Raw genomic sequence first — 12668 nt, 5'->3', positions numbered from 1 at the left:
AACCATCTATTTAATACACAAAGGGAATCCAGTTACAGGCCATTTTCATTACTTCTGCTAGGACACACGTTTGTCTTCACACCAGCCACACACCAGAGGTTAAGTGTTCTGTGTTTGCCCAAACTTTAGTTTTTATCTTTACTGCCACTGTAAACCAAAGTCAAGCCAAATTGCGATGCTCTCATACTGCACATTTTCAGATGTTAATATCAGATCTCCAGCAGATTTGATTATGTTAATTGTTTTACTGTGCTAAATGAGTCTTTGTGTTTCTGTTCAGGGTTATGAGTACCAGGTCAGCCCTGTTCAGTGCTGTGGACAGTGTGTCCAGGTCAGCTGTGTTGTCGCATTGCCCAACTCCACACACGCATTAAAGGTTAGTATATGTGTGTGTGCATGCACTGCTCGTTTGGAGAGAGTGAAAGAGGTTATATGTGATGATTCTGTGACGTCATCAACATTCATTTTTTGTTCACTGAAGTGCATCTTTATTCCTTGACACACACACATTGAAAGAAAGTGCAGACAAGGCAACATTCCATGAAGATCAGATGAAGCACTCTTTGAGAGACTGTTTTACAAAAAATTAAATTATTTGATTTGATTCTTTAGCCTGGAACCATTTGGAGTCCCGCTTGGAACCCCTGTGTGAAGTTTGAGTGTGTGAAGATTGCTAATCACTTCATCACTGTTGAGGCCAAGACCATGTGCCCTCTCTACGACCCAGCAGCATGCATACCGGTAACTTCACACACACACACACACACACACACACACACACACACACACACACACACACACACACACACACACACACACACACACACACACACACACACACACACACACACACACACACACACACACACACACACACACACACACACACACACACACACACACACACACACACACACACACACACACACACACACACACAGAGAAGCAGCAGTATACTGATGTGATCTGATTGTGTGTCTCCTGCAGGGAACTGAGACCGTCGCTCCAGACGGATGCTGCCGCACCTGTATGTATTGCTTTCATGAACCTGAACACTATTTAGCAGGCTCTCCTCTCTCTCTGCTTCACATTGATGTCAACTTATTATTTAACCATTCAGAAGCATTGTGATCAGCAGGTCATTCAACTAGTTTAAGTATTGATCCAGGGCAGTTACCTGAAAACTAGGAGCTCACTTAAGTACTCATGTTCAACAAAGAGATTTGTCTTACCAAAAGAAAATACTCTCTAACCATGACCTATGACCTGCTACCATCAAAAGCAGGAGAAGTAGGCTCCAGCCTACAGCTGCTATGAATGTGTAAACCAGGTCAGATAGAAAGATCTCATCCCTCCTCTGTCCTGCCTCAGGTATTCCCATAGGTCATTCCTGCAATGTGAGCAGCACTGCTGTGATCGTGGAGAGCCAGGGTTGCAACTCCAAAGAGGTCGTCAATGTCACGTCCTGCGCCGGAGCTTGTGGAACCTCCACCTTGTAAGTCCCCCTCATGTCATTATCTCAGGATGGGTAAAAATAATAATACTTTTTTTTCAATTGCTAAAACTAATCTTTTGGAAACTTATTTTCTCTAAACACTAAAAACAATTCAGAAAACCACACACCCAAAGTGCAAAACATGTCATATATCTTGCAAAATGACCCACTGCACTGCACTCAAAACTACGTCAACGCTTAACAAAACCAAACTTTGGTACTCACTTATTTTATAGTTCAAGACACTTTTTCCCACCAACTACACACTGTGGTGTTCTGTAGAGAATTCTGCCTATAAAGATTGTTCTACAGGAATATGTGCAGAAACACCCTGTCATTTGGTTTTTTTCGTGCAATATTCAAGCACACCACATAGATAGATAGATACATAGATACAGTTGTGTAAACAAAAATTATGATTCAAATCATAGTAAAGTAAAAGAAAACTTTGAAGAAATAGGAAAAAAAACTGCAAACACATGAATTTGTCAGATTTTCTTACTTAGAGAACCTTGTGCAGTGTTTTGCCACCGTGTTGCAGAGCTGAACATGTGTTCAGAGTTTTGGAGATTTGAGCTGAGGTTTTGCTCTTTGAGTGTGAGATTAAATAATTGTGCTTTATGTGTTATAGCAACTGAAAAAAACGTTAGTAATAATAATCTCAGGCTTTGTACTTTCGCTATGACATCATCATTGTTATTGCCTCTGATGAAGCTTAGAGTAGTACACTGATCGTTACATATATTACATGTACGTATATAATATCTTATTGTTTAGCTTTTTATCTTCACACACGGTTCCACTCTCTCCTCAGTTATTCTTACAAAATGGGAGCTCTGCAGCACACCTGCTCCTGCTGCCAGGAGGTGGCTACGTCTGAGAGGAAGATCCAGCTCTCCTGCCCCGACAGCACAGAGATCACCTACAGCTTCACCCACATCGAGAAGTGCGCCTGCCTGGACACCGACTGCTCTGTGGTGCGCCGCGGGCAGACCTCTTCCCCAGCTACCAGCTCTCGCCGACGCAGGAGATAAGGCCAAAACCAGGCATCATCTGCATACATTTTCCTCTATGTCTCGTGTATTAGGGCAGATACAATTATAAGCCCACATATATCTCTTTAATAAAGATCATACAGTACTGCAGGCGGAGTATGTCTTGTTTTCTATGCACAGTGTGTGAGTGTGAAGATTTGTCAATGTGAGAAGTGGACCTTTTGAAATGAAATCTAAGTCAAATTTCTACAATTAATAGATTCAAAATAAATTATTAGTTTAATATTCAATTCTGATTGGTCAATTTGTTTGAGGTGTTTACTCTACAGCTCTGTAGTAGCTGAAGGTTCATCAGAGAGCAGAGGCACATAAAATGGAGGACATTTTTAGGGCTGAGTCTGGGACAACTGGACTTGCTTTAGATATATCATGGAATAACAAATAAGCAGCATAAATATTAAATGTAATGCTGAATGCAATGTTAATTGGAGCTTGGATTCTGAATCATCGTTTTGATCATGGTTGATTTTAAGAGTTATCTAAACTACACTTACACCAAACATCAAAAAAGTACTTTTATTGAAAGTAATTATCGTATAATAACAATAAGAGCTTTGAGCCATTTTATTTCCCAAACCAACTTCCTTCCTCACCCTTGGTAAGTATTCTCCTTAGTGTCGATTGATTTTACAGTGATATCTGCACTACTCATCAACTCAAACACACAAAATTATCCTTGTTAATTACACAACATTGATTGGTTTAAATCAGGGGTGGGGAACCTCCGGCCCCCGGGCCGTATACGGCCCGCGAGACCATTTGGTACGGCCCTCGAAGTAATTTATAAACACACGTAAAAAAGAAAAAAATTAAAGAAATCTAGACCGCAAAAAAAATAAACAAGCGAGTGCCTGTTTTTCCCGGCCAAGGTCAGGGTCCTTGAACACAACACGAGCCAAACGTGTCATCACGTGGTATATGTCTCGTCTGACAGGGGTGCAGTTCTGACGGAGAGCACCAGAACGCCACTCCGGCACTTCCAAAAATTGCAGTACCCATAAGGAGCCGTACACATGCCGCAGTTTCTGCGTGGCTGTTAGTTGAAAGCCCAGTGGCGATCTGTTCATCTGTCATACTGATCATACAGTCAATAACTTTGTTGTTATTAGCATCTGGTTAGCTAGCTATGCTAACGAATATAAGAAGCTTTTTCTACAACCAATGAGGTAAAGGCACAACTTTATATGATCATTATAGCTATAAAAAAACAAGAGAATAAAGTAAACAGGTATAAAATACTATATGACAGTAAAAACAAGTTGTTATTAATAAACAAGAATACAGTTTGAAAGGGGAGTGATTTGTAAAATATCCATAAAGAAAAATAAATCTGCTTCCAGTTCTGTTTCATCTGGGTGTTGAGAGATGTATCCACAGATCTCCTAATGTTGCTCTCAAAGTGCACCAGATTGATGCTTACAACTTCAACATTTAAAGAAAAATATTCCAGGGGGAGCATGCCCCCCAGACCCCCCTGGAGGAGGTGAGGACCCCCCTAGAGGAGGTTAGGTCCCCCCCCTCCCCACTTAAATCATGTCCACATGGATAGGAAACTAAATACATTTGCACACATCTTGTGTCCATATCTTTCTGTTTTGGTGGTCATGCCACACCGTGCACGTGCATGCATGCACGAGTCATGGTGAGATATCTGGATTAAGAGGTTGCTTTTTCTTTGCACGGCATGAAAGAAAGGGGAAATGAATGGGCTGTGATTTCAGTATTTTTAAACAGAGGTCAATAATTTGTACGGCCCTCGGAGGATGTTGAAAAAATTGAAATGGCCCTTGAGAGGAAAAAGGTTCCCCACTGTTAAATTGTGTACAATGCTTTTGTATTTTTCCCCTTCGATTCATATTTTTTCGGAGTTTAGGATTGCCGAAGACACTACCCAGAATCCTCAGCTATCATTCCGGTTTGCTCGACAAACCCCGTGATTAGTCCTCAAGCTCTGTGATTGGTTGACCTCCAACTGCATATTAAAAAAAACGTTTCGTAAAAGATAAAATCATATTTTATTCAGCAATGCTTGCTTTACTCTTTAACCTGTTTAGCCCTGAGCCTGTTTTTCAGGTCTCAGGCTCGAAAATGACAGAACAAATGACCATATCTTTTCTTCTGAAAGGGTTAAATTAATCATCTTTTTTCTCAAAGTAATGATAAACCTGTGAGTTGGATATAAAAAGTCAGAATCAATATAGATGTTTTTTTATTTTAAAGAAAATTCAGATTGAACATAGTAAAAAACTGTACATTATAGTGTCCGTCCAAAAATATTTTTTTACTTATAGTGTAATGTGTGGCGCAGTGGAGAGAGCCTTGGTGTTGGGATCAGGGGGTCACAAGTTCAAACCCCACTGCAGTCAGCATGTTGTTGTGTCCCTGAGACACTTCACCCCAAATTGCTCCTGTGGGGATTGTCCACAGTATTGAGTATTTAAGTCGGTTGGATAAAAGCGTCTAATAAGTAACATGTACAGATGTTGCACCTCATTTCAGTTTACAGCTTCCTGCCTACGATCTGCCTAAGACCACTATCGAGGAATGTTGAGCCCTCCCACTATTTTCCAAGAGGGCGTTGCCAGATTTTCAATTTCAGGTTTTAATCAGTAACGAATTTAGCAGTTAAACATAAAAGTCAACTAACTGAGGGTCACTTGCAATGACAGTGTTGTGTCTAACTGTAAGCTTGTTAACCTACAGTTAATTTAGCTGCTGGAGAAGAAAGATCAGGGGGGGAGGGGGGGAGAGAGCTGTGGTTGATGGGCCATTAGTTGTGTAAATACACAGCTGAGAGCTGCCGTTTCTTTCAGACTGTTTAGCGGATGCATGTCAATTTAAATCAATACATACAACTATTTTTTTAATCAATACATACAACTTTTTTTAAATCAATAAAAACATTTTCTAAATCCATAAAAGCATTTCAATTAATATTTGGAATCATTTCGTTACTTTGTTGAGAATGTGGCCGTGTAATAAGCGGGATAATTTGCAGCGACTTGTTCCTTATGGGGAAAATAACACCCTACGCGTCGGGATCCTGATCTGCCGACGAGGCTCCATTAAAATATAAATATTTTTAGTGAATTACTGAGTTTAGGCACGTTAATAACGTTTTAATGGAGTTGAATACAGTATATTCATATGTGTCAGTGATTTCATGTCAATTCGGCGAACATAAACATAAATGATCGTGTTGAAGATGATGATTAAATTAGGATTAAAAATCGAGAGCCGGGCTGCATTTCCTCCCGTTCGTTTTTTTCGACTAAACAACATTGTTAAATAACAACATGGTGATGTTTTGTAAATGATTACATGTCTCTTATTTAGCACAGAGTATGATATCCGTGACATATGGATCTTAACAAAGTTCCGCTGTACATCCAGCGTACTGTATCTGACTTTATTTCACATGAGCTCCAGTGTGGAACCCCACTGCACCTCCTGGTGGATCATTGATCCATTGCAGCTGGCTTCATTATAATTACATTTATCTATCACGGGGGCGGTCTCAAGTCAAGCTGGAGGTTTTCCCTTGAGCGAGGGCAGATCACGTACCAATCACGGCCCTCGCGTTTCAAACTGTCTGAAATGAGGCGCTACATCTGTAATGTAATGAAAACTAACCTTGGATGATGGTAAGGTAGACTAACAGCTTTAGGAATCCAAAGTACAACATATAACAAGTACCTTGTATCAAGATTGATGCAAAACAAGTGACATTTGACCTTTTGAGAGAGATTTAGCAAAAAAAAACTCCACCTCTGAGGTGATTTGGGTGGACATGGGGGTTTTACCGTTTCTCTGGAACCCATTGGTCGATTTTGGTGATTGACATCTCTTTCTGACCATTAGAGCAATAGAATCGAAGCGGAATCCCCCGACTCACACACACATGCTATAACAAAAAGGTGGGGGCTTCGCGCACGCAGTTTTGCACCGGAGTGAAGCTATTTCTAGCTCTGATCTCTAGAAACGGAAAAGCAGGTTTATTGCTCAAGGATTAACAGAAATAATTTCAAAGGCACACAGACACATTGGATTAACCTATGGATTAACTTCAGCAGTGTTTTTTTTATCGTTTTAATGCCATTGAAGACCACTTTTGACCAGACTACGACACAGATGAGCCATGTTAGCGTTTTTAGCTACCTAGCGCCACATGTTTTGATGTCTGTTCTTGTTATTATCTCCACGAGTTCGTATCATTGAGTGATAATGTCTGCACCCATCGATTCTGTGTCATCTCATGATGTGAAACGATGTGTTGGATGTGCAGCAAAGATAAATAATAAGGTTTTGTGAGTGAGTTGCCACAATTTTAGATGCAGATTTTGTTAAACTAATAAGTTTGCGCCGTGGACCAACACTATACATTGACGGGGAAGGGGGTAGCAATAAAGATAAAACCATTTTACACAACATAACAGAAATTATATCGATAGCAGCATCCCTAGCAACCACCTTGGTAACAATGAAAACGTTGTATAGACACAATTTCCTGAAGTAATCTTCGTAATAACTAGCAAACTAAAGATCATGTACATCCACTGCACACATAATCTGAAATAACAACTAATATTTCTCACATCAAATGACATCAAAACTCATCTTAATGGCCAAACTAACTTTAAAATAGGCATTTTACACCGAGAATAAAACGAAGATCGGCCATGTTTTTTTTTTCTGCAGGGAGAAATGTGAAGATCACGTGACATAGACGCCAGCCATTGGAATGAATGGTGAAAAAAAACGTAGGGATTTTACAATTTCAGAGGCGTTTTTGTAGAAATACTACGTCCTACGTTGTGGACCAACGTAGTTATTACACATTTTGTTATGAGACTGGGTTGGGTCCTTCTTCCTGTGTTTTCCCCCTGTCGTTAGTTTCCCTGGTGTGTCTAATTGTCTGATTGTGTTCACCTGTCGCCCTTGTGTTTCTCCTCCCCTGCCCGGCTGTTTCTCTGCTCGAATCGATGGAGGGGAGCGTCCGGGGTTCAGCTGCGAGAGGTTGCTCTGGCAGAGGTGCGCCAGATGACTATGGAGAAACCAGACTTGGTGAAATTCCTACCTAGCCGGATTTTGGATTTCCTATCGGTTTGTTATCCCCTACCTGCTGGCCCCGGGCATGCTAGCTCCCTGCCTTCCAATTCCCATTTTGACACCACGCGCATCGGTGTGTTCCGTCTGGAGTCAACCCTTGCTTCTGCTCCAGTTCCTGCTCCTGTCCAGGAGCCGTTCTCTGGAACTCGTCTGGCTTTTGGAGGTCCACAGAGCCTCCAAACGGCTCCTAAAAGGAGGAGTCGCAAGTCCAGGCTCGCAGCCCGAGCCCCAAGAGCCATGGTTCCGGCCCTGGTTCCGGCCCCAGCTGCCATGGTTCCGGCCCCGGTTCTGTCCCCAGCAGCCATGGTTCCAGCCTCAGTCCTGGCCCCAGCAGCCATGGTTCCGGCCCCAATTCTGGCCCCAATAGCCATGGTTCCAGCCCCGGTTCTGGTCCCAGCAGCCATGATTCCGGCCCCAGCAGCCATGGTTCCGGCCCCAGTTCTGGAACCAGCAGCCATGGTTCCAGCCCCGGTTCTGGTCCCAGCAGCCATGGTTCCCCCAGTTCTGGCTCCAGCGGCCATGGTTCCCGACCCAGTTCTGGCCCCAGCAGCCATGGTTCCAGACCCAGTTCTGGCCCCAGCAGCCAAGGTTCCGGCCCCAATTCTGCCCCCAATAGCCATGGTTCCAGCCCCGGTTCTGGTCCCAGCAGCCATGGTTCCGGCCCCAGTTCTGGCCCCAGCAACCATGGTTCCAGCCCCGGTTCTGTTCCCAGCAGCCATGGTTCCAGCCCCGGTTCTGGTCCCAGCAGCCATGGTTCCGGCCCCTGTTATGGCCCCAGCAGCCATGGTTCCAGACCCAGTTCTGGCCCCAGCAGCCATGGCTCCAGCCCCGGTTCTGGTCCCAGCAGCCATGGTTCCGGCACCTGTTATGGCCCCAGCAGCCATGGTTCCAGACCCAGTTCTGGCCTCAGCAGCCATGGTCCTGGCCCCAGTTCTGGCCCCAGCCAAGTCCCTACTCAAGTCCTTACTCAAATCCCTACTGAAGTGCCGTTGGAGGTTCCGCTGGAGGTGCTGCCAACTCCATGTCCTGTCCCGTTGGGGGTCCCGCCGACTACTCTTCTGCCGGGGGTCCTGCCAACCCTATATACTGTGCAGTTGGGGGTCCTGCCGACTACTCTCCTGCCGGGGGTCCTGCCAACCCTATGCCCTGTTCCTCTGGGGGTCCCGCCGACAACTTTTCTGCCGAAGGTCCTGCCAACCCCTTGTCCTGTTCCGTTGGAGGCCCCGCCATCACCTGTCTCGCCGGGGGTCCTGCCAACTCCTGGTCCTCTTCCGTGGGGGATCCTGCCGAAGCCTGTCCCACCGGCTCCGGTTCCTGTTCAGCCGACACCGGGCCCTGCCCGGCCTGCGGAGCTGTCTGGTCTTCGCCCTCGAGCCCGGCCCCCTGAGAGCCGCAGTCTTCGCCCTCGAGCCCGGCCCCCTGAGTGCCGCGGTCTTCGCCCTCGGGCCCGGCCCCCTGACTGTTCCTGCCACGGTCCTCGCACTCGGGCCCGGCCCACTGACTCTTCCTGCCGCTGCCTTCGCCCTAATACTCGGCCCCCTGAGTTCGCCCGCTGTGGCTTTCGCCCCACCATGGACTCTGCCTTACCCCCGGGCCGTTCGCCCGAGACCCCCACTTTGGACACTGCCTTGCCCCCGGGCCGTCTGCCTGAGTACCCCACCTTGGACTCTGCCTTGCCCCCGTTTTTAGTCTTGTCTCTTCCTGTGTTCAGTGTGGGGTCGTCTTTTGTTTGTGACTGAGTTCACCGGTGAGTGTTCTGTTTTGTCTATATTATCCTTGAAATAAAGGCATTTTCAGCGTTATCTGCATTTGGGTCCTGCTTCCTTCACTCAACCGTAACACCTTCTAAAAGGGTTACATTAATAATATTTTTTCTCAAAGCAAGGTTACATCTGTGAGTTGGATGTAAAAGTGTTAGAATTAATATAGATCTTTTTATTTTAAAGTCAATTCAGATTGAACACAGTAAAAAAATGTAAATTATTGTGTCCGTCCAGAAAAAAAAAATTACTTATAGTGAAAACCCCCCTTGAATGATGGGATGGTAGACTAAAAGCTTTAGGAATCCAAACTACAACATATAATCACCCTGTATCAAGATTGATGCAAAACAAGTGACATTTGACCTTTTTAGAGAGGTTTAGCACAAAATAACACTTCTGGGGACATTTGGGTTGATTTTCCATATCTCTGGCCCCCCATGGTCGATTTTGATGATTGACATCTCTTTCTTCAGAGCCAATGGAATCGAGGGGAACTCCCACATACACACACACATGACCAAATAAGGAGTGGGAGCCAAAACCGGAAGCTGCAATAACTCTGGTGGCTACCATTAGCAGCTAACTTTTACTCTCCGATTTTTAAATAAAAATGGAATTATGGATTTTAAATAATTTTTTCAAAGCCACAGACACATTATCAACCTATGGATTAACCAATTCAGCCGCGTTTTTTCTCGTTTTAATGCCATTAAACAAGTCTTTTGATCAGATTGACAGCTACAGTGAGACGATCTCCCGTAAAAGCTACGTAAAGGTACATGTTGTGATGTCTGTGTTTGCTTCCCCTGTCGTGAGTTCGGATCGCTCAATGATGATACTATACCTCTATAATCTGTGGAACCTCAGCTTTAATCGGATATCTTGTATGTGCAGCTAAGTAATAAGGTTATCTTTATCTTGAGTTCTGTGCCAAAGTGCGTTAGCATTTTTCGCTCAGGGGTCATTTAGATGCTTCTTATGAGACTTGTGTTTTGTTTTGGTAAAAATGGGAAAATTATTTCTGTTAATCTGATATAACACATTAATAGGTTCTTAAATATTAAGATCCCCTGAGACACAGTGTCGTGAAAAAAAGAAAAAAAGGACCCGCCGAGGGGGTCCTTGGGGCTTAAGATGATCTATGGCTACTGCCATATTTGCAACATTTTCCTCTGAACCTTGACAAGTGCATGTTTCAGGCTTATCAATTGATAACAGGAGGGGTCACAGACATAAGACCAGCTGTCAAATAAAGCTCTTCTGACCTTAGCTGTCATGTGGGTATATATGCTGCCCATTATGGACACAAGCAATTTTCACCCATTTATTCATTATATGTTTTAAATTTGATAACAACAATGTGTTTCGTATCCCCTAAACCAGGGGTACTGAAACTTTTTTGTTAAAGGTCCACTTGTGAGTTTTATACAAGGTCAATGGTCCGGATCAATCCAATCCAATCCAATTCATTTTATTTCTATGGCACATTTAAAAACAGCAGAGTTGAACAAAGTGCTGTACATCAATAACTGCATAAAAACATAGCATAAAAACAGACAGGACATGAAACACATGTAAAGCACGAGACAATGAAACCAGATCAGAAGCCACAGACTGAGAAACTCTCCTACATGACGTAAAAACAATACAAAACACTAGTAAGATAAAAACCCAAATTTAAAAGGGAAAATAAGTGGATTTTTAAACGAGATTTAAAAACAGGCAGAGTTGGAGCAAGTCTAACCTGGAGGGGCAATTCGTTCCATAATTTTGGAGCTGCAACAGCAAAGGCTCTGTCTCCTCGCTGCTTTAACCTCGATTTTGGGACTACCAGAAGGAGTCTGTCAGCAGACCTCAGTGACCGTGTGGGTGTGTATGGTTTTCAAAGATCTGTTGTTGTTATCGGTGGTGCTAAACCGTTTAGGGCCTTGTTTGCGAACAGTAACATTTTAAATTGGATTCTAAAACAGACTGGTAGCCAATGTAACGAGGCGAGTACAGGCGTAATATGTTCACGCCTGCCTGTCCTTGTAAGGAGGCGCGCAGCAGCATTCTGGACCAGCTGTAGGCGAGACAGGGAAGCCTTGGTTACTCCAATGTACAGAGCATTGCAGTAATTCAGTTTAGTGGATATAAAACAATATATTACCTTCTCAAAGTCACTAAAAGTCTTAGCTGAAAGAAGCTGGATTTTACCACAGAATTGATCTGTTTGTCTAGTTTAAAATCACGATCATATGGGACAAGAGAATCCAGCCCAGGCGGGGCATTGGGGCCACCAGTGGGTCCAAATATTATGACCTCTGTCTTTTTTTCATTGAATTTTAAAAAGTTCAAGGCCATCCAGGCTCTGATGTCCTGCAGACAGTCAGACAGGAGTTGCTGAGGGTTTGGGTCATTTATTTTCAGGGGCATGTAGATTTGCGAGTCATCTGCATAAAAAGGAAATGAGACACCATATTTCTTAATGATAGCGCCCAGGGGGAGCAGGTACAGGGAAAATAAAATCGGCCCAAGAATGGAGCCTTGGGGTACCCCGCATGGGAGAGGAGCAGGGGAGGAAGTAAATTAATTAAGATTTACATTAAAACTTCTTTCAGACAGATACGACTTAAACCAGTCTAGAGCAGTATGACTGATTCCCACAAAATGTTGCAGGTGAGAAATGAGAATACTGTGATCTACAGTGTCAAAGGCAGCTCTAAAAGTATAAGAACAGGACTGTTCCCAGAACAGTGGCAGTTCAGAACAGACGCTTCGCGTCGGGCCGAACCACGCCCCTTAGCTGTGATATAATGAGCATATACCACGGCCTGTCGTTAGCTATTGCTTAAATATATATTAATATATATATGCAGTGCAATAATTCTTTCATGCTAAATGAAGCTCTGTTGCTTGGATATCACTAGATCCTGTTACAGCGTAATATAAGTATCGATTGATGTGCACATTAGCATAATTACTAGCTAGCCGCTAGCTGTTAACTGCCGCCTCGTTAATATCAAATCCATCATAAAAACAAGCCATTACCATGCTGTCATGAACGTGCGGTGCTGTTACGTGTACGCAAATTGACGTGCTTGATGTGAACGAGCATTTTGGTGAAAGTGAGCGCACATACGGGTACTTCTCAGGCATGCCGTAATCTGTGACGTTTCGCTCTCTCAAAAGTTGGGCCATTTTATCATCATGCGCCAATGAGCAACTCTCATAGGAATGAATGAGGCCCCGCCTCCCACGCTGTAT

The 12668-nt window shown here is 43.8% G+C and overlaps 1 protein-coding gene across 1 annotated transcript in view; it reads left to right on the top strand.

Annotated features, from left to right (window-relative positions):
- LOC307027957 (uncharacterized protein) overlaps positions 1 to 2639 on the top strand; it is a gene marked incomplete at its 5' end in the record, with an annotated part of 40421 nt that extends 37782 nt beyond the window's left edge. Inside the window, 5 exon segments of the mRNA XM_079662651.1 lie at positions 281 to 376; positions 613 to 741; positions 988 to 1027; positions 1372 to 1495; positions 2310 to 2639. Coding sequence (XP_079518777.1) covers positions 281 to 376; positions 613 to 741; positions 988 to 1027; positions 1372 to 1495; positions 2310 to 2529 — 609 coding nt within the window. The 3' untranslated portion in view covers positions 2530 to 2639.
- Between the last annotated feature and the right edge of the window lie 10029 nt (positions 2640 to 12668).

Source organism: Notothenia rossii (assembly GCF_949606895.1).
Source record: "Notothenia rossii genome assembly, chromosome: 2".
In the NCBI taxonomy this organism is placed as follows: domain Eukaryota; kingdom Metazoa; phylum Chordata; class Actinopteri; order Perciformes; family Nototheniidae; genus Notothenia; species Notothenia rossii.
The sequence above is the reverse complement of the archived record's forward strand: the minus strand, read 5'-3'. Positions and strand labels throughout refer to the sequence as shown.